Source organism: Poecilia latipinna, unplaced genomic scaffold (assembly GCF_001443285.1).
Source record: "Poecilia latipinna isolate Pla-1442-1.1 unplaced genomic scaffold, P_latipinna-1.0 Scaffold1598, whole genome shotgun sequence".
In the NCBI taxonomy this organism is placed as follows: Eukaryota; Metazoa; Chordata; class Actinopteri; order Cyprinodontiformes; family Poeciliidae; genus Poecilia; species Poecilia latipinna.
The window spans coordinates 18,907-40,507 of NW_015114214.1; the positions used below are offsets into that span (position 1 = coordinate 18,907).

Genomic DNA, 21,601 nt, shown 5'->3' on the forward strand with positions numbered 1-21,601 from the left:
TACAGGTAGGCCCAGCCCTCCCTCCTCCCTCGGCTTCTGTAAATGCACTTTAGAAATTCTAGCATTTTTCCCATTCCATATGTAGGATTGAATGATTGAGTCCATATCTTTAAAGAAGGCTGCTGTAGGATAGGAAGATTTTGACATAAATACAAGAACTGAGGTAGGGAGATCATTTTAACTGAAATAATGCGTTAAATCGTTGACAGGGGCAAAGTTTTATAGTACTTTAATCTTGACATAAATGCTGCAAAGTTTAGTTTCAATATACGTTTTGGGTGTTTGGGTACAGTAAGACTTTGATAGTCTTACTGTACCCAAACAGTACAGTAAGAGCCATTCAAAGTGGCTCTCAACCACTTTGAATGGGCCTTTTTGTAAAAATCCAGATGGGTACATATTGGAAAGAGGCATCAACTCACTCTTTGACCAATTGATTGTAGACCCAGAAATTTTACTAAAAGATGTAATCAAGCTGAGGAGGAAGGGAACAGATTTTACTGTCATATAAATATAATATCACATCATCGGCATATAAACTGATGACTGTTTCAACACCACCGACTTGAAGGCCTTCAATATGCGGGTGCTCCCTTATCGCTGCAGCAAGTGGCTCAGCGCAATAGCAAAAAGCGCTGGAGACAGCGGGCAGCCCTGCTGAACTGAGCGCTGCAGGTGAAACAGAGCTGACCGATTACTATTTGTCAGGATGGAGCAAATGGGTTCTTGATATATCAGTTTCACCCAGGAGATGTAAGTGTCGCCGAAACCGAATCTGCGCAATGATTCAAACATATACGGCCATTCGACCTGGTCAAAGGCTTTAAGTGCATCAAGGGCCAGAAGAGAGGCATTAGTGTTTTTATGGTCAAGGTATACAGTATTAACCCTTGTTAAAATGGGGTCCAACCGACCCCACACACGTAAAACTTGTATCACTTGCCACAGTCCTCGCACGCACAAGGGTTAATTGAAAAATTACATTGAACAAATGTGTCTCACACACACAAGATTAATTAATTCATTAATTCATTAATTAATTCATTCATTCATTCATTCATTCAACACTGTGAATGAAGTGTTAGGTCAAAAATGTTTGTGTGCGTGTGAACTATCATTCAGAATAGTATGTCTGTATGATTTGTGTGTATGTGTGTGTGATATTTTAGTAGAGTATATGTGCAATTTTAGTCTTGTGTGTGTGAGAGAAAACAAAATCATGTGTGTGCAATATTTCTTTAGTTTATATGTTCAATCTTTTGTGTGTGCATGTGAAAAAGAAAAATTGTACACGTGTGTGATATTTTATTAGTGTATATGTGCAATTTTAGTATTTTGAGTGTGCATATGAGTGTGTAGTAGTGTGTGAGAGACAAAACATAGTAAACATACTATCATACTATCAAGTGCCACACCTCTTCACCTCAACATGGGGTTTCATCTTGGCAGGGGAAACATATACTGAAGATATTTTCCTCAGCGTGTGCATAAACAGAATGTTGTCCCTGGAAAATCCTTTCCCACAAAGGAGCAAAACTCAAGTTGATAAAAAAATAAATAAATAAATAAATAAATAAATAAATAAATAAATAAATAAATAAATAAATAAATAAATAAAAATACTCTCCATGACCACATCTACATCCTGGCACCAAGCACTAGAATGAGTGCCCAGATCAGCAATGTATTTGCTTTAGTACTAACTAAGACAAAGGATGATAAAGTATGTGAGAAATTTTCTGAAATCAGAAATTAGTTCAAAAAACATTTTTGTCATTTTTGTCAAATGCAAAATTTAAACTAAAGTGTTAACATTCTGCCAATAAAGCCAGATTTATCATTGTGGGAACAGTTTTTACTTTTTGCATGAGAATGACTCGTCCCACATTTCAGCCATTTTTATGGAGCAAAGAGGACCAGTGTGAAAGTTTCTTTGGCTCCTCCAGACCGAAGCAAGTAAAATCTGGGACTGAGTCTAAACTTGAACACGAAGGACAAACACACCACGTTGCTTCCTCACGTGTGTCTGTGCTCACTACAGCTTTATAGGATGTGATCAGTTTGTGATCACGCTCATGAAAACAACATGGATTTAAAAGAGCTGGGGTTTTCTGTGAAATATTACCCCCAGAAAAAATGTTTGGGATTTTATATCTCTTACGTTGAATCTTATCCTCTCACTGGTCTTTTTTAATAACACACTTGACATTTATGTTTTCCAGCAAGAAACGATTTATGTCACCAAAAGCTTTTTAACAAATCAATGCAACTATTTATAATTGCTTGTTTCATAAGATTAAAAGTGCTTAGACTTGATCTCTGTCTCCTGTTTAGTGGCTAACATGACCTCACACCTCTGTCATAAAAAAAAAAATCAGAGCCCAGCATCTCAACATAAGCTTATGTTGCTATTATTTCTGGGATTTTAATGCATTTACAATTTACAGCTTATCAAAGGCAGTTACCAAAATTGCTGTTCAGGAAAGATAGTTAAACTGTCTTTTTTTAATTATAATTTAAGGACTTTTAGGCTTAGAGAAGCAACAAACACAAATCTACATAGAAGAGAAAAACTCTTGAACAAAACAGAATTGAGTGAATTTAGGGTCAGAACTTTAAATTGTTATTACAGGGTCTACTAAAGTAATTCACCTAAATAACATAGACCTTATGTGTATGTTATTTATTTTTTTATTCTTTTGACAGTACATTTACATTTACTATGTTGTACTTCATCCATTTAGTCTGAAGATTTAGGAAAAAAATTCTAATTCTTCTGGGTTCAGTTGATCTGAACCCAGATCAGAACTAGCTGCTGCCAGTACAAGTTAAATTGCTTTGTAAAGTTTTTTTTTTCAGTTGAGTTTCAGAAGGTGGTCATATTGGACTTTGAGATCAGAGTGAGAAACAACATTGTCATTGTCTGACTTAATTTTTAACTTCAAACCTAAACTGCATTGTACAAACAAATTGCTAAGTGCATATAAAATGCTTCTTTTTCTATGATTTGTTCATTTTTATAATATTACATACGTGTTGGAATGCAGCAGAAAAACAGTATTTTTTGTAATTTAACACAACGTTCATAGATAATATCACAGCTTTTCTTAATATTATGGCCCCTTACTTAAAATGTGACAAAATGTAAATAGATTAAAGTTGGCTGCTAACAAGTCAACATTGTTTCACCATTGAACTTTATTTCAACTAAACGTTTCAACATTTAGTTGAAACAAATTACACTTCAGGTTTGGCAACAGCTAAGAATAAAAAGACGATGCCATATTCAAATATGAAGGCAGTGTAAAAGTTCTTTTTATTAATTAGACTCAAGCAAGACTTAATCAACCAAAGCAAACCAGGAGGCACAGTTTGAACAACCAGCATTTTATTGCATGTTAAGAATGCTCACGTCAGTCATTGCCACTGACTACAACAGAGTGGCCTACGTCCAACAGACAAGGAATGATGAGTTTACAGACTCATGGAAGTGATGAATAATCATATTTCTCTGTTTAGAAAAAACAACATATGAGAGGGAAAAAGAAAAAAAAGCAAGAATAGAAACTGAACACCTTCTGCAGGAAGAGACCCCAACAGTTCCTGGGTTAGTGCTCACAACCCTGCGCTTCATTTCTTAAAAGAAACAAAAGTGTGATGTGAGAACTGGAGAAATGTGGGGGGACGGAATGATGGCAGGTTGGATGTTGGTGATGGATGAAGTGATGACATTTTTAGTAAGTGTGTGTGCGCGTGTGTGACAGAGATATTTAGAGGATGGACTGTTAGCAGGGCGTTTGTAAATCCTGTGACATGCCTGCTGTACTTGGATTTTGACTCTGGCAATTACCAGATTAGGGGAATTGAATGAAAAAAAAAGTGTTTAATCTACATGACATGGGCGAGCACATGTATTTATGTGTGGGGGCTGAAAAAGAAACATGAAAAAAAAAAGCCGTTAATATTTTTTACACCTTGGCACTGCATATTTTTCTTCCTTTTTTTCTAATAATTTCATACAAAATATCATTAGATTGATAGTGCACCCTTAATAGTAATGATATGACCTTCCCCACAAAATCTGTGTGACCCTGGGTTCAGTCATGCAATGTACCTCCGCCTCGGAGCGGAAACACGCCATCTCTAACATACGGCCCACAGAAGGCAGTGGTTGGACCGACGAAAGGAAGTATAAAAAACAGCTCAACACAAACAGGGAAGGAAAACTGTACAAAATGCTCAGGTCAGTGACAGAGAAAAAAAAAAAGTGTTTTTCTATAATATACAATTTGAAAATCAAAAATCTGGCCCATTCCCACCCAAAGGATTATTTTCCCCTTTCATTTTGATGTAAAGCAAGGATTACTACATAAAATACATTTGCAGCAATCTCCTATTCTGACACATACAGCAGTTTCTTTTTCTATTTCGTACTTGATACAAAAGCAGACGAATGGATGTGACCTCAGAGAGAGAAAAGCAAAACTTGAATTTTGAGCTCCCTTAAAACAGACCCGTCAGCCCAGAGGAGGAAAAATCACTGGACAGGGGAGACACCGCCATACAGCTGGGTGATGTACTTCACATTAAATCATGGTTTTAAAAGAAAAAGAAGCTCTGATTTCTGTCCTTTTTACTTTGTTTCTCTATACATGCAAGCCGCACAGCTAAGTCAAATGTTTATTTTTCTCGCCGAACCTAATCGCTCCCTGTAGGTTTGAGCCGAGGTATGCGCCCTAACTGTTTTCTCATGCTGTTATCTTTAGTAATGTCGAGCTACACATGCTGAGAGTGATCTAATCTACCAGTGCTTCCCTTTTAGCCCTCCCCCCTTCGTTACGAATACCAAACAAACTGAAGGCCGAAGTTCTGTGGATCAGCTCGGCCCCATTCTCACGATCCCGGCCCGGCTGGAAGCGACCCGGTCGTCCCACAGCTGCCTGGATATTAAATATGTCTTCTGGAAAACCACAGATCAACTTTCTTTAGTTTTTTTAGATAATGAGGACAAAAAGCAATAATTGCCATAAAAGTACCTTGTACCCAGCTTATTAGTTGACAGGAGTGTTTTTTTTAATATAAAAAGCAGTAAGTTGACAAAAACTAAACACAATCATAAAGTCTTGACCAAAGAAAATCCAAAACAAAACAAAAAAAGATGAGAGTGATATACAATCATTTTAAAGGATACAAACACAGGAAAGAATCATGGTGTGGTCCAGCTGAAGAACATGAATTTGTTCACATTGTTTTTCCTTGGACCAGAATACTTTTTGTTCCCACATAATTGGCTCCAAAGACTAAAGATTCCTCTGTTTTGGTCATCATGTAGTCAAGCCTGCCAGCTCCTCCCATTCACTTTTGGACTGCAAAGCTGCAGCTCTCCTGTTTGAATCAATCCCCTTTGGTTTAAATCAATAAGAATAAAAAAAGAGTGAAAACACACTTTGAGAAGCGTTTTGTTTTGATTCTGTAGGCTGGCAGAATGAATGGAGAATATTTGGCCTTCTTTGCTCTTGCATCAGACGAGGCATGAGCCGCTGTGAGATTCTTATAGTGGTGTATATCCTGGAACTTAAAAAATGCCTAATGTCATACATTTTTTGCCTGTCATTTCAAATGGAAAAGTAAAATATTTACAACATCAAATTTTTCCAAACAGCTGAACTTGTCTTTTGCACGACATCACCTTTGTTCTGTATTTCATTAAAAGAACTTTACACCATTTGAATGTTACATAATTTGCTTTTAAAAACCTCAACCAGCAACCTGCCCATGCCTACATGGAACACACATTTACTTTGTAGTTTATCTTTGGTAGTCACATGACAAGATATCAAAACGCACCGACACAAAAAACGCCAGAGGTGACCCAAAATAAACCTGAAACTAAGAATAAATAAAAGATTTAAAGTGGTTTATTGCAGTCTTGAAATGAACAATCTCCTATATGCATAATTTAAACGGTTGAAATTTATTTTTGCTGCATCACAAATCACTAATTCTAATTTCTGGGGGCTGAACAGAGTCGTTGGTGCACAGCTTTATATTTGCTGTCAGATGCTGGAATGTGAAACGTTCGCCGATCCCGGGATCGTTACTCTCTGTGTTCCATCTGAAGTTGCATTTTACTAACGCTCAAAACTCGCAACTAGTCATGCAGGTGATATGTAAAAACAATGGGAAACAGGGATTTATCTTCAAGCGCCGTGTGAAACACCTGCACAGGGGGAAGCAGACGCGTTTGATTAACAACGGCTGTGTTCAGGAATCACAATTAGTTGGTCTAAATCATTATCTTTGCCAGTGGACACCTGACATTTTCATCATTTTCATTTGGCTTAAAAAGAAAAGAAAAAGAAAAAAAGACACCTTGTAAGTGATCAAAAATCATGTTGCAGCTCAGCACGATGTGCCACAAGGGGCTGTTTTAAAGAATAATTTCATAAGGATAAATCATAACCTGCATGATTTCTCTGTCATTCATTCGCATCTTAAATTAAACTCCATTGATGCGTGAAGAGAGTCTTCATTATGAGTAGTGCATTGCTGATGGACTTCACGGGCAGGAGGGACAGAGACGCAGAGGAGGGCAGCTTTTCTTCTGTTCTTTTCTTTTTTTATGTTGTTTGGAAAGAATAAATGACAGAAAAATACTACTTGGTATCTACCATTCTGCTTCATGTGTGTATATTTTTTTCTTTTTTTAAAGAACAGCATGAGAGGAAATTAAAAACATTCATCATCAAGTGGCGACCGCACGGAATCTCCACAGCACGGGCATGAGGTCTGATCAGTTTCAAAAAATAATCACAAATAAAGATGCAATATGTGAAACAGCATTGAATAAATTGACATTTTAGAATCTTCCTCTTAAAACCAACAAAAGACACTCCCACCCCCCAAAGAAAAAAAAGCTCCCTCCCATTTTTGATGGAATTAAACATGTTGAAGGCATTGACAATGAACTCATTCGCTCTCCTTCATGCACACACACACCGTGTAAATAAATGTCTTTATCTCTCTCTCTGGTCACATGTGTGTCTGAGAGTGTGGTGGTGGGAGTACAGAGTCCCTCGCAGTCCACTGAGTGCAGTCCGTCATGGCTGCGCAGCGAAGGTTTGACCTCAAACACTTTGGTCCCCGCCCCCTCCCCGGTACCAAGCCGATCCATCCAACAACGTTTGTCTTCACTGTTTAAGAGGTTACTGAAATCAAAAGGTAGAAAGCAATCTGAACTCAAAAGACGCCCCCCACCCCTCCACTTTTCCCACTTTTTTACTTTCTTGCTTTGCAATGGCACTAAAACGTCAGTCTGCTTGGAGCGACACTTGAGAGACTGAAGTCCAGCCTTCCCGTCTTCCAGAAGGTCCCTGGCCTTACAGCATGTCGTCATGGCCCACATCATCATCATAATCTCTGTGGTGGTCGAAGTCCGGACTGTGATTGGCGGTTGTGACCAGGGAGAGGGGTCCGTCGTGGTCTTCAGGGTCCAGTGGTTCCTCCTTAACGCTGATGTGATGCCTACAGGAGAGTTGGGAGGAGAGCAGTGAAAGTGGTTAGTGTCTGACACTAACCAGTCACTATGCAGCTTTAAGTCTAGAATTTGCTAGAAACATTTCCTAGGTAAGTAAGAAACACTTTTGTTTTGTAAAAGGACAAAAATTGATTGGTTTTAACATTGATTTCTTGTAGAAATAACTTATCTTTCATTTACCATGTCACATTTTACCCATCAGTATTTTGACTGATTTTATGAGGGCCATTTGATTTCATTTGAGAACAATAGAAAACTTTAAATTCAGATTGAACTAGACTTACAACCAACCTCGTTTCTACAGATCATTTGTTATGCTATTTTGTCTACTTCCATTGTCAAAGTGGAAATCAAACTGACCTGTACCATGCCGTTCCTGGGACAACGGTTAGGATGGAGCTACTTACGTCACACAACACAGGAATTAAAAGCCAATTCCAGAAAAACATCACTGCTTTTGACAATCACATTTGTCACTGCATTAGTATGACACCTCTTTGGAGGGCCCAGTCAGAAATGCTATGTGGAATACGCCAGACCAGAAATTAGCACATAGAACCGCATAAATCCAATGCAAACAATGAATATCATGGTCACTTTTGTATTTTCATGGAGCCATGTCCACAAACTAAACAATCTGCATGTTGTCTAGAATCAATCCTTATTTGATCTTTCATGAAAGAGGCGGGTTGTTTGTGTCACGAAAAGCAAAATACTTTGTGAAGATGCTGACTGCAGCATCTTTGCTAGAGATTCTCAATATTAGGTGGACTAATATTGTGTTAGGCTGAAAGGCCACTCAGGCATTTAGCAAATAAAAATAAAAATAAAAAAGCCCAGGCAACAATTAGTGAATGCACGAGGTGTGGGTTATTTTTGGCATTTAGCAAATATAAATAATTCTGGTAATTATTTTTATTCCCATAAAACAGGAAAAGTGTTTTTTCTTTTTATAGACTATGTAAATATATGATTTCAAATGTATTTTAGGCAAGAGGATAATAATCAGAATGCCTTCATTGTCATTGTGCAAAAGCACAATGGAATTTCATTTCAATGCAAAAGGACCAACAAACAGCATAAGACAAGGAAGCCAAAACACCTGTGAAATGGCCCCCCGCTGTGCAGCACCTGCAGTTCCCTGGCCGATTGTCTGAACTGAGCCTGAACTGCTCACTATGGTTTTTGCCCATACTTATTTTTTGGTGTAAAAAGTCACTAAATGTAGTGACAAAGTAACCAGAGGAGTAACTTCACACGTGTTTGCAGGTTGGGGCAGAAAATAGCAGATTTTCAGATCTTTGGGGAGGTAGATCGGTTTCTCATGTAAGTATCGGCCAAAAATACACTTAGAAAATCCCCTGTTCTAAACTCTGGAAACTAAAAGTCACTTCCAGTATTGCTTAAAGGATAATAATTTTAAATTAAAAGCCCAGAGTACCATGAAAAAAATAGAAATTTAAGTCCGGACAAGTGTACACTTTTGAAAGCGGGAGTATTTATAATGCTGACACCGAGCCTAAGTGATACCTGTGTTGATTCTCTATATAGCAGGGGAACAAAAACAAATGTGTGGCTTTTGTGGAAAAGAGGTGGGAGGACACTGGGGAGGAGGTTTGCTGGAACTGATGATAATTTCAAGCTTTCTTTTGAGGTATTCCAATCCCCGGCAAAAAAAGCTGCAGGCTTTTTGTTTTCCACTTCCATGGCAAGCGACAACAGAGTATTCACTTACGAACTGATAAATGAGGAGGATTAACAACGCGAGGCGAGCAGAGTGGGTGGTGAATGGACTCTGCCGTTGTCAGTGGAGGAGGATCAGCGGCGCACTATGTGTTGGCCCTACCCCTTCCACCTCCTCCTTCCTGTTCGTTAACATGCACAACCTGCAAGGCGGGTCTCAGGAGGACAACCCCGAGCCAGGCTTCTATCATTAATCAACTTCAAGCAAAAACACAGCAACCAGACACTGGCGTACATGCTTTAAACTCTGGAATTAATGCATATTTTCAGCAGCGTGTCAATAAAGGCAGGATGAGGGGGAGAGAAAAGGCGCACGAGTACGCCGCACAACATGGTGATAAGAAACAGAGCCTTTATGAGAATAATATCGCTGTCACTTGTAAACAAGGCAAAAAGCACGAACCGCCTCCTTCTACCTTATCGTTGTCGTCGCCTAGGAAAAAGAGACACTGAAGAGATGAGATCTGCCAAATTTTTCATTACAGAAACAGAGCAGGAATAAAGCGCAGGGGGAAGAGGAGGCCTGGTGGTGGCAGAGAGCAGAGAGAGAAAAAAAAAAAAAAAAAAATAAATTTATATATTTTATGAGCAGCTGCAGGGGACTGGCTTGCGGCCTGCGGTGCCAAGCTGCTCACAGAGGAGGCTGAGCGGTGTCAGGATGAGGTGCCGGGCTCATTTACTACAACAACAAGGGACAACTGGCACCTCACTCTTCACAAAAGCCCAGATTTGATTCTCATTTTTAAAAATGTTTTGTTTTCACACCAGGATGCCTTGTGTTGATTTGCAACTATTGTGACGGAGGCACTCATATGTAAATGAGCTGCCATGTGTTGGTGTTAAATTATGAAAAGGAGGGCAAAAAGTAAAGTCAGCTTTTCTATCATTTTCACATCAAAGTAACTCCACAAGTGCCGTAGCCTCAGGTCTGACTACTAGCTGCGGGGCAGACATGAAATTGTTATTATTATTCTATTGAACTGGGTGCTGAGTCTACACTTTACTCATAATTAGCTTTCTCTGTATAGTTGTTTCGTTTTTTTGTCGGTTGTTTAGAAGTGTGGAACCTGCAACACTTTGAAAGCGGCCCCACAGGTACACTGCAAAAACACATGGTGCAGATTAACTGGAGTTTTTCAAAGTAAAGTGAGTCAAAGACATGAAGAAAAATATTTTCCCTGTTTATTGGATCTTGTTTACAGCATACTGTGTCTTATGAAATTATTTGTACACCTTAATCTTTTCAATACTTTGTCACTCAATTGCAAACTTTCATGCTGGAACCTAACACAAAGTGGTGCCTAATACTCTGCATTCCCTGGAACCGGAACCAAACATGGAGAAGCAGCATTCAGTTTCCATGCTCCACAAATCTGGGACAAACTTCCAGAAAACTACAAAACTGCCAAAACACTGAGTTCTTCTAGATCAATGCATTCACTCGCAGCTGTCCAACTTTCAAACTTGTTCTACCATCTTTGTATCATCTCTGACCAGCCTTTATGTCTCTGCTAGAGACAAACCCTTCCACAGCATGATGCTGCCACCACAGTGTCTTTTCTCAACTAATTTCCACCCCACATAGCATTTCAGACGTTGGCCAAAAACACTGGCCAAAATAACCTTTGTCAAGTCAAGTCAAGTTTATTTTGTATTATTTAAGTCTCCTATGGGATCAATAAAACAGTTTTGAATTGAATTGTATGGAACATTTCAGCAACAAGGCTTTACACTGTAAAAACATATAATAGTAACCTCTAAAAGGTTTTAGCCTTGATTTTAAGGAACTCATTGTTTTCATCATTTTTACAGTTTTCTAGAAGTTTGTTCCAAATTGTTGAAGTGTATAAACTGAATGTTGCTTCACCATGTTTGTTTCTGGATCCTACTGATGCAGAGCAGACCAGAACCAACCTTGCTGTGTCACAACAGACAGATGTTATTTATAAAAAGCACAAATCATTTTCCTTCCACATTACATTCCTTTGCAAGCACTTTAATTTCTTTTCATTCATTTCTTCACAGATAAAGGTTGTGAGCTTCTAAAGGCTGCAGAGCAGCAGAGGGGCAGATGCCGAGCAGGCTGCCTTCAGGCCAGCACACCCATCCTGTCTCTGCCTTTCCTGTTCCACAGCTATGCTCAGAGCTGTGTTCACAGTGATTAAGGGTGGCACGTTCCCCCATTTGGCCATGAGCTTATTACTGCACCTTTCTCTATCTTTTTTTTTTTGGTTTCAGGCAGAATTTTCCCCCTGAGCTCTTACATTTCATCCCTCAGTCGACCCGCGCTGCTCATCGGTGGTCCGCCCCTCCACCCCCACATCTGGAAACGATGCAGCGTGTGGGTTGTTATTTTAGGCTTCAAGCAACTTAGCAGTAACTCCTATGCAACAAGCGAATGGGGGAGCTGTGGTTTCCAGGCCCACCGCAGCTTTTCCTACAAGACAATCTTGGAAGCTGTCTGTTGTGTTTTTTTCTTTCAGAGGTGTTTCTGGACGCAGCACAGCTCAGGTTCGTCTGTGCTGCGTCGGAGGCCAGGCCGCTTTGTCCCTCTGCTTTCTCAGATTTTGTAAATTTTTGAACAAGCTGGGCCGATGATGTGGTTCAGTCTCTGACAGTCAGCAGGATGCATGAAGCAAAGTTCATAACTTGCTGTTAGAATAGCAGAGGGTGTGGGGGGCGTCCTGTCTCCTCTTCCTGGCTGTTCTAGCTTTGAAAAGGTGGAGTTTCCTTTTTCTGCTGGGAGGCCTGCCACAGTGCTGGCCGTGACCCGACACACACCACTAATACCAATCCTCTCCCTTAAATGTATTGGCACTCTGACAGTGAGCTTTCTGTCTGATCTAATGCCACAGATCAGGCGTATTTAGAGAACTCTGCATGGACAATAAAAGTGTTTTCTGATGACAACTACAGTGCCTTCCAAAAATATTCACATGCGCTCGGACTACTTCACATTTTGCCAGGTTACATATACAAACTCAATTGTATTTTAATATGATTTTATGTGACATACAGAGAACAAGTAGTGCAGGACTGAGAAGCACTACTGGATTCTAGTAATTTAACAAAAATGTTCATAGGCTGACCCTAATATTCAATTTTAAAACTCATAGAAGGGATGATTGAAATAAAAGCCATTTTTGAAAATATTTTTCAAAAAGTATAATTACTATGAAAGAAATGCTGAGATTTTATTTTTAAGCCATACCTAAACCTAGTCTGTACTCTTTCCATTTCTGGATGATGTATTGCACTGGACTTTACTTGTGGATACCAGTGTAAAGGGGGCTGAAGCAAAATGCTAAACTTTTCAGTTTAAATAAAAAAAGTTTAAATAAAAAAAACACAATATCAGTTGTAACTAAATGTGAAAAACATTAAAGACTTTTCCAATGCAGCCAAATTTCATTTTTACTTTCGTCACACCTGGATTTGTTCTGCTAGGAAAAAAAACAAAAAAAAAAACAGTGTGTGTCACTCACATAGCTGGCAGAGGCGAGCGTCCCGGGCTGCTGTCACTCCCGTTGCTGTTTTCATGGTCCATCGCTCCATTCATCTCCTCGCGGATGGCGTTGGCCAGGGAGTTGAGTGTGGGACTTCCAATGGAAGCAGTAGTGTATAGAGGTATGTTGTTTTCTGCCATTGAAGCCTGGAGATAAAAAAAAACACACAACAAAAGGAAAAAAGCATAAAATGTGAAATGGAAGATGGTTGTCAACGATTTCACAGCTGCTCGTCACTCTTGGAAACCTAAAACACAAAGCTTGTGTGGACAAGACAGAGGAAGACTTCTTTCCCTCCATCTTTTGATGTTTTGAAGCAGCATGAGATGAAGTCACTTATTATTTTTACCTGGAAGGCAGCAGAGAGAGTTGGACCGTAGCCCAGGCTGGTCTGAATGTTCTTCACTAGGGCTGGACTTCTGTGAACAAAGAAAAATTAAGTTATGACCCGCAGACTCATGTCTCACCTAGCATACAGGATCTTGTTTCATAAAGAGAAATCGATGCACTTTAAACTAAACACATTTACTGATGTAGTAATGTGGATATCAAGGCTATAGTCCTGAGATGTTCAATCACTTTACATGCCACACTACTGGATTTCAACGTTTAGCTTTTCAAGGGAAGGAAGATGAGGGCTTGTGAAAGCATGATGGCTGATGAGCTCAACATAAAAAGCATGATAGCAATATTGAGAAAGAGGGAGGGAAGCATGCAGGGTGGGAAGGCACCGGGGTGGGGGTGCTTACTGTACAAGCAGCTCCTCAAACTTCTCATCGGGGGCGCATTTCCAAGGGCGGCCTCGCTGAACGTGTCGGCCACTTTTAAACTCCTTGACGTCAACAGTCCAAAAGGACCCAAACTCATCCTCTACTTGCACAAAGCACTTATGACGGGAAAGGTTGGTGCGAATGGCACCCTGGGAAAGCAAGCCAGCATGGAGTTGAAGGAAAGTGGGTGAAGGCGGTGGTGGGAGCAGGGGGGAAAGGGCGAGCGATGCAGCCAGATGCAGATGCAGGGCGGCAGAGATGAAAGACAAACACACAAACAGACACAAGGAGGAAGGGAAAAGGGTGAGGATCACAATGAAAATGAGCCATTTTGAGTCATGAGGCATCACCAAAAGGGCTTCCAAAAGCATAAGTGGCAAGGATGAGGTGGGAGGGTGGGCACGCCAAAGTAAGCAGGGACTTTGCACATTATGGCACACAGACATTGAGCAGCAGCTCCCCCCTCCCCAATATCTGTCAGTCAGCTGACAAGACAAGACACTTCGAAGAGGGCAAACATACCCGCTGATCTTTTGAGGCCGTCTCTTTTGGAACTCTATTTCGTCGACTGTCCACACAGCCCCTTTAACGTTTTCTACTCGCACAAAACACTTGTGAAGACTAAGATTATGCCGGACTGCGTTCTGCGGTTGATGTAAAGAAAACAAAAAAGGAACAACAGGAATACAGTACATTAAAACATTTTGACAGAAAACTGATCAAATATATATCAGAAAAATAAAGATACAAAACAAAAACTTGTAGAGGGTGGTCCTTAAAGTTCTTATTAGCAGTGAGAAATTAGCTGGTCACTCAAACCAGCTAATTTCAAACCAGGTTTGCTCAAACCAGCTGATCTGCTTAGCTGATCTTTACTTGATTCTTAAACGCACATATATAAGCATTGCCAAAGACAATAAAAATTGATAGAACATTAGAAGCACAGGGGTGTCCAAAGTGGGTCCTGGAGGGCGGGCATCCTGCATGTTTTAGTTCTCTCCCTGGTTTAACACACCTGGATCAAATGATGGCTGTTAGACGCCTAAGAGGAACATTGACCTGCTGAAAAGGTTGTTTCTACCACCAGGGAGAGAACTAGAACATGCAGGATGCCGGGCCTCCAGGACCCACTTTGGACACCCCTGATCTAGCAGAACTTGGCAGGAGACTAAAGTCTCTCCCAGACGGCCTCATCTTATGTATTGAGATCAGCTGTAGTTGATGAAAATTGCAGCATCTTGTTTATAGGAAGGCATCACAGGCCCAGGTTGAACTAATTTGCGTAGAGCTCTATGCGTTGTATTGTGTGATTGGTAATGAGTTTGTTACTGTATTTTATGCAGCCATATGCTCTGACAACAATGTTGATATTTCGCTTCAACTAGTCCAATTCCATCATTTGGTTTTTGTATCCGGAGGAATGCTTTTCAGACATTGTGAGGAATTACAGACATTTGTAAAATTCTTCACAAAATGCCTACAAAGATTGTGAAATGGCTAAAAACTGGTCTGACCCAGCTGGGCTGTGCTGTTGTATGAAAGGTGGGGGCGAATAACGAATGTCCCACAACCACGAAACTGCGCGGCCACCATTTTGGTTTTGGTGAAGTACAGGAGAGCTCTAAGGATGCAGTTTTGTGATTTGAATCAGGTTTCAGAGCAGGGATGTCGCTTACTTAAATTGTCTGGAATACACAAGACTGCTTGCTTTGATCATAAGATATAATATCATAAGATGCTCAGCAAGTTTAAATTTTGTTTTGAAATAATTGAAAAAAAAACAGGTTTATATGGGGAACCGCTCTCTTTCTCTCATACAGTGTGATGTCACCCTCATTTTTTTAATAAAACAGTTCATGGCCAGCTGGATGGCTATTAAATATGTTTTGGATGATGTTCTTATAGCTTGTCACCTTATAGAGACAAGCTATAAGAGACAAACAGAGTTTGGAGGTCAAAGCCTCCAAACTCTGTTGCTTATTTCACAGCACAACAGGGAATAGGCAGGAATAGGCAGGAATAGGCATAATCCTGCTGCCAGAATTCTGGCGGCAATTAGATCTAAAACCTCAAACATGTTACACAAAATATTCTTACTGACCAGAACATGTTGGGGTCATTTTGCCAGGAAGAGCAATCACAACTTAAAGGTTCAGCAAAATAAATAATGAAAGGAGATGTTCATAAATCATCCTTTTGTTATTCCAGAAGCAGCAGAGTGGGGGAAGAATCCAGTGTTTCTAACGCCAGCAGGCCCCTATGGAAGAGCTGTCAGCAACTGTGTGAGCTGACAGAGGACACGGGTGGAGCGGGGTGGTCTGTGTGTGTCAGAATGTATTTATGTTTGAGGTGTGGTTCAAGCTGCTTGTGACTGATCAGTCTTGGCTCAGGTGGTTGTGGGGGGGTTTTTCAGTGTTTCATCAGTGCTTTTCTACTCGGTACGGTGAGTTTATGGGGCCAACGAGGAGCGCCACCTTCTAAAGAAGAGTGCAAGGGGCTCAGCCAAGGCTTGTTGGCAGTGAAGCACTATGTTTGGCCAGTGCCACACACCGACAGCACATCCAGGAACACATTACCAGACGACTGTTTCTTTTTCTTCCCCTTCTTTCCCTGCAGGTTGTTTTTCTATTTGATTGTGTATTTGTACAAAGGGTGGTTCCCCTGGACGGAATAGGTGCTGCATTGTTAGACTCTGAGTAAACTCTTTTTCTTTAGCCTTCATTGGTTCACATTCAAAAAAAGATTAAAGACAGAAATGTTGATAAATGCTTTACCTTCCATGTTGCTGCGTTGCGCCTAAAATATGCAAACATTCGCGTGAACCAGTTGTAGATTTCATTTAGTGTTAGCTGCTTTTCCGGAGATTCAAGGATTGCCTGGATGAGGAGCAAGCAAAAGAGACAAACATTTTACGCTTTATGCCTGCTTCACCAAAAAAGACCACAACCCTAAAAATCTTTGAGAAAAGTCAAGCAGTGCATATGCGAGTTGTCCTTTGGAGGAAAAACAGACAACACAGATCAGGACTGTGAAGAACTTTTAATTTAAAAACCCACATTTTCCTTTTGTGGGTGCAAATGAAGGGGCGAGCAAAAAACATTTCTTAGGCAGATTACAGGACAGCAATTATGAACGGCTCAGATTAATTCCTGAGATCCCAGATTACTGTGGTTGAGCGATAATTGACTGGCATCTTAAAACAGGTTGTATAAAATGCACTTGGTGGCAATTGCCCTGGCTAAAATATCCTAATGAAAGTAAGTCATCAGATATGTCTGTTCTGGCTAAACTGGGCTCAAATATGAGAAAAAAGGGTGGATTAAACTGACATAATATAGGGTGTAAACAATTTCAGTCATTTAAGAAAGAAACAAGTGGGCTGCTTACCTGTCTTATTAATGAGGCATAGGTGAATGGTGGCCTAACATCTGCATTCATGTAAAACTCCTTGTTCTGACCGATATCTGTACACAGGAAACAAAATCAAAACATTGTGAAATACACTAGAGAACAGGCTCATTTTATGTATATTATTACCTCTAACTTTTGGCGTTTGGGTGCGCTGCAATTACAAATTTAAACTGATTTTATTTAGCGTTAATGTCATGTTTTCAGTCACATGTAAAAGTTACTTATGAGGTGGAAGGAAACCAATATATGGCTTTTAAAATCTTTATATGAGAAGTGAATTTTAATGCTTTGTACAATTATCTATTGCTGCAATCACAGCTGCATGTCAAGTTTTTAGTTTTGGACTTTGACAGGGTGAGTATTTACCGTTTATTGTAAAAAAATCTTATAAGGATTTTGACAGATTGTTGTCATAATAAATTTCAATTAGACTTAGACTTATTTTATTGTCATTGCACAAAGAAACATACGTGAAATTGGCAATGAAATAGCCAATTGGCTTATTATTAATTAATTAATTTTTGATGGTAAATAATAATAAAAACTGGCAGTATGATCAGAGATGTTATTTTTGCTAGTTTTTCTGCTGTCCCAAAAGAGCATCAATTAATATATGACCAGAAATATGATTACTGACATAGATAACACGTCTTTAAGTAAATGGCGTTCTGAAGAAGCCTATTTCAAATGGGCAATATTTGCCACATATTTACTTAAGTATTGCGATAATACTTAAGTAAGTCCATATTACTTGCTTTGGCTAGGCCTTTTCTAACAGGTGAACGTGCTTTGACATTCTCTGGCTGCATGTTCAGTCAGAGGTTTACCTGCACCTCAGTCTGCAGTATTCAGCAGGCTGTAACACTTTTCTTCAGTATTACTCTGTATTTATTTCCATCATAATTCCATCAATTCCAATTCCATCATTGACTCGCTTCCCACCACATATAAATGGGAACGTTCAGAATATGGTTGAATTAGATAAATGTACCTTAATTGTCCCATTATTTAGCTCAATTTAACACAGGAAGATTTACTAATTAGGTGACTTGTAATGGTGGTTAGTTTCACTAAATGTTGTTGAGGGACATCAAGGTAAAGGAAGCTTAATATAAATGAATCACACTGCTGCACCTGTTAAAAATACCCTATATGCCCTAAACCTAACCCCATATAAACTTTGAACCTTTTCCTTATGCCTCAAAATCTGATGCTAACTTTTCTTGGTTTCTCACATAAAACCCAACAAAAACAATCAAGTTTGACGTTGTAACTTGACAAATGTAAAAAAGAGAAAGCAAACGATACTTTTTACTTATACTTCAAAGTTTTTGCAAAAATCCGCCAAACCTGGGGAGATGGGCATGTTGTACTTTTCTGAGTAGCGTCGTCGCATCGGCCCCACGCTGTGGAGGCTGTTGGCTGTGATGACGGAGTGGGTCTGAGAGAGGGGCGTGAGGGGCGCTGTGGGCGTGGTGGGGGTCTGCGGGAGGCTCAGGGGTGGAGAGGCCTCGGGTGCTGACTTGGACAATGTGACGTTGGACACGAGGTTGAGCTGAGGAAAGGAAAACCAGACAGAGCAGAGAGACTTTGAGATTAAAACATATTTCACCTTTCAGCAGCAGTGTTAGATTGAATTTGAGTTAGGTGTGGGCATTTATTGTATCGTTTATCATTTATTGTGATTAATTTCTTTCTCTCACCACCGCCTTCACCTCATTCCCAAATATTTGAAATCCCCCAAAACTGTCTGAAATGTCTGGATCGCTTGTTTTACCATCCACTGTTTGTTTAATGAGAGTATTCTATCAATAAATGTAAAAATATGATTTAATGCAATTACTGTGTATAGTCCAGTGACAATAATCACTTTATTTGTGAGATTGATAAAAAAAATGTCTTATCTTCACTTTTACTATTATCACAGCACTATCACAAAATATTCTGATAAAGCTTTAAAGAGGCAGCAGTGTTTTCCAACCACATAATGCCATTTTATAGCACGGTAACTATGTTTCCTTGAGTTGATATAAATATGCTATCTATATCAAATATGGCTAAAATTTGACTGTGTAATTTAACGCCTTGCAATTGGGCCTCTGTCTCTTTCCGATGCTCCATCTTCAGAAAGTCAGCACAACATGGCTCCTCTATTAACTCTTTAACAACATTTTCACCAGCGTCGCACTGAGATGTAGCTCACATAATGACCTCAGCAGATTTTTGCTAATTGCTGCTGGTTAGTCTTAAGGAGCTGAGTGGAGGAGCGCGGGGGAGGGATGCTCTGTAAAGCTAAAGCTCTGAGGCTTGGAGACTGCAGCCCTGAAGAGGAGCTTCATCCTAGAAGGTGATGCTAAGTCCACCCAGGCATTTTGCACAACTAAATGGTTGCTTTGGAGATTACAGGATTTTGCAAGTATGCATGAAACAATCAAGGTAACACTGTAGGTGTTTTTTGATGAGAGAATAACATAGCATGACATAAAACTCAATAAAAGTCAATTTTATATAACACTGCTCCTTTAAGTCCATATTGCCTAGTCTGGACAACTCATCCAGATTCTCACCTACTGCTTAATAAGAACACCAGAGGAAGAAGCCAATCTGGGCTAATTACAAGCTGAAATTGTATTGTGAGAACTCTAATTAGGAGGTGCTTACAGAGGTGATGTGATGATTAACTACTGGGCCTTAGCGACTTCCATCATTAGGTCCATGAGGCCATTGTTAAGAAGAACCTACAGCGTCTTCAGAGGCAGCACTTTGAAGAGAGTCTTTGGTTACAGCGCCGAGCAGGGATGGGTCAGGTCAGCCAAGGCGAAAGAGGGATTTAAGAAATAATGGCTACAAGGTAAACTAATTATGGCAAGTGCTCCAAAGGTACATCATGTTTTTCTTTTTTCCCCTTCTCCTTCTGATAGCCGCAGCAGCAGCTCTGAGAGCTAAGCCTCTGTACTGGAGCAGTCAAGTGGAAAATTCTTGCCTGACCCCATGCTCCAGCTATTAATTGGCAGGAAAACTAATGACACATATACATATTTTTGCAAAATTGTTCTAATTGCTAATTTGCTTAAGGAGGCCGGTTTCCAAATTAAACATGATTTAAGACAGAGACAGGAAAAAGGAGAAAATACTGAATGTGAAATGAAAAGAAAGATGGTTTCAAAAATCTGACATGTTGATTGTAAGGGATCAGAAGTTGGATTTTTACACATAATCGGAGTGAAAAGATAATTTTTGATGCCTGACACTAGTGGGTAAAGATGTGTTACAAGAAGAGACGATATAGCTTTAACAAGCATGAGATAAGACAAGGATAAGACAATATTTTGGGGAAAATGAAAATTAAGATTTCTGATTATTTTGTTTGCTCAGCCTTGAAAATTTTTAAAAAATTCTACAACCAGTGAACAATAATTTAATCAATTTCTGACTTATCTTAATAAACTTGAGAAACAGTGAATCAATGTAGCATCTGCTCAAAGCAGATACCAACTTTAGAGTCACTATCAGATAACAGTTAATTTTTGGAAGGTTTCATATCTCATCTGTATGTCATTTGTTTTTTCTTTATTCTGTGGAGAACCCCAGATGAACAATTTCAAACTGGTGGGCACTTCTTCACTGCTGGTGGGCAGCTGAACGAGCAATGGGATCAAATTGTGTTGATCCAAAGTAGCAAGGCAGAAACTACTTCCTTTCTAACTTCAAAGTAAGAGTCTAAACCCTACCCTAGGTACCAACAGGGATTCAAGCATAAATGACTATGTTGCATGTCTTGAACCTCGTAATACTCACCATCCAAATTCAGGGGATACATCCTTTGAAGGCCTCATTTGAAGCATGATTATGTCACACTACGTAAAGCAGTTGTGTTGCTAGGCTTTTGTTTTTAATCAATGTAATTAATTAAAAAGGCTTGAATATGCAAAAACATTTTTTAAAAATAAGCAAAAATATGAGCTCCAGGTTTAGCAGTTTAGCACAATCGGTTGCTAGGCGACATACACCAACGAAAGGACAGAAATAGATCTGGGGCTAAACTGCCCCCTCTTTGTTTCTTTGATGCCTATGTTGACCAGGATCCTTCGGATGGAAACGGACCTTTATACGTCCCTTCTGGATTAATGGGGGTTTTACAGGTGCTCCAAATGTCATCAATTAATGTTAATCTTTACTGGAACAAATTCTTTACACCAGTGGCGGATCTAGAAACATATTGTAACAATTCTGTATTTTAGTTCTGGTGTCCACATGGTTATGTGTATTTGTTATACGTTGCATTGTGATCATTGTTATGTGTAGAGTTATGGGCTTCCCCTGTCTGACTCTGCTGACTCCCACTCTCACATGTGATAGACCTGTCATGTGGGGGGGATCAATGGAGGACCAGGACCAGAAGAAGAGGGAGTTCAGTGTGTTAGCAGTGAAGCTATTCAGTTGAGTGTAACGGTTTGTTAGAGACGTGAGCTGCAGCCTAAGGAATAGCAGCTCGTTCTTATTCTAATAAAGACTACATCTGTTGGCGTCATTACTGTATCTATGGACTGGTAAGAGGGGGCCAAGGATTTTTCAGGGGTGGCAGCATAAGCCACTATATATATATATATATATATATATATATATATATATAT

The 21,601-nt window shown here is 39.7% G+C and overlaps 1 protein-coding gene across 1 annotated transcript in view; it reads right to left on the reverse strand.

The window, feature by feature from the left end:
* Positions 1-6,664: 6,664 nt before the first annotated feature.
* The window catches only part of LOC106963911 (forkhead box protein P1-B-like), a 50,583-nt gene continuing 35,646 nt past the window's right edge, over positions 6,665-21,601 (reverse strand). The window contains exons 6-12 of the mRNA XM_015059092.1: positions 18,318-18,522; positions 16,944-17,020; positions 16,331-16,432; positions 14,079-14,200; positions 13,136-13,205; positions 12,766-12,932; positions 6,665-7,524 (exon numbers count right to left, since the gene is read on the reverse strand). Coding sequence (XP_014914578.1) covers positions 7,380-7,524; positions 12,766-12,932; positions 13,136-13,205; positions 14,079-14,200; positions 16,331-16,432; positions 16,944-17,020; positions 18,318-18,522 — 888 coding nt within the window. The 3' untranslated portion in view covers positions 6,665-7,379. The remainder of the gene's footprint in view (positions 7,525-12,765; positions 12,933-13,135; positions 13,206-14,078; positions 14,201-16,330; positions 16,433-16,943; positions 17,021-18,317; positions 18,523-21,601) is intronic.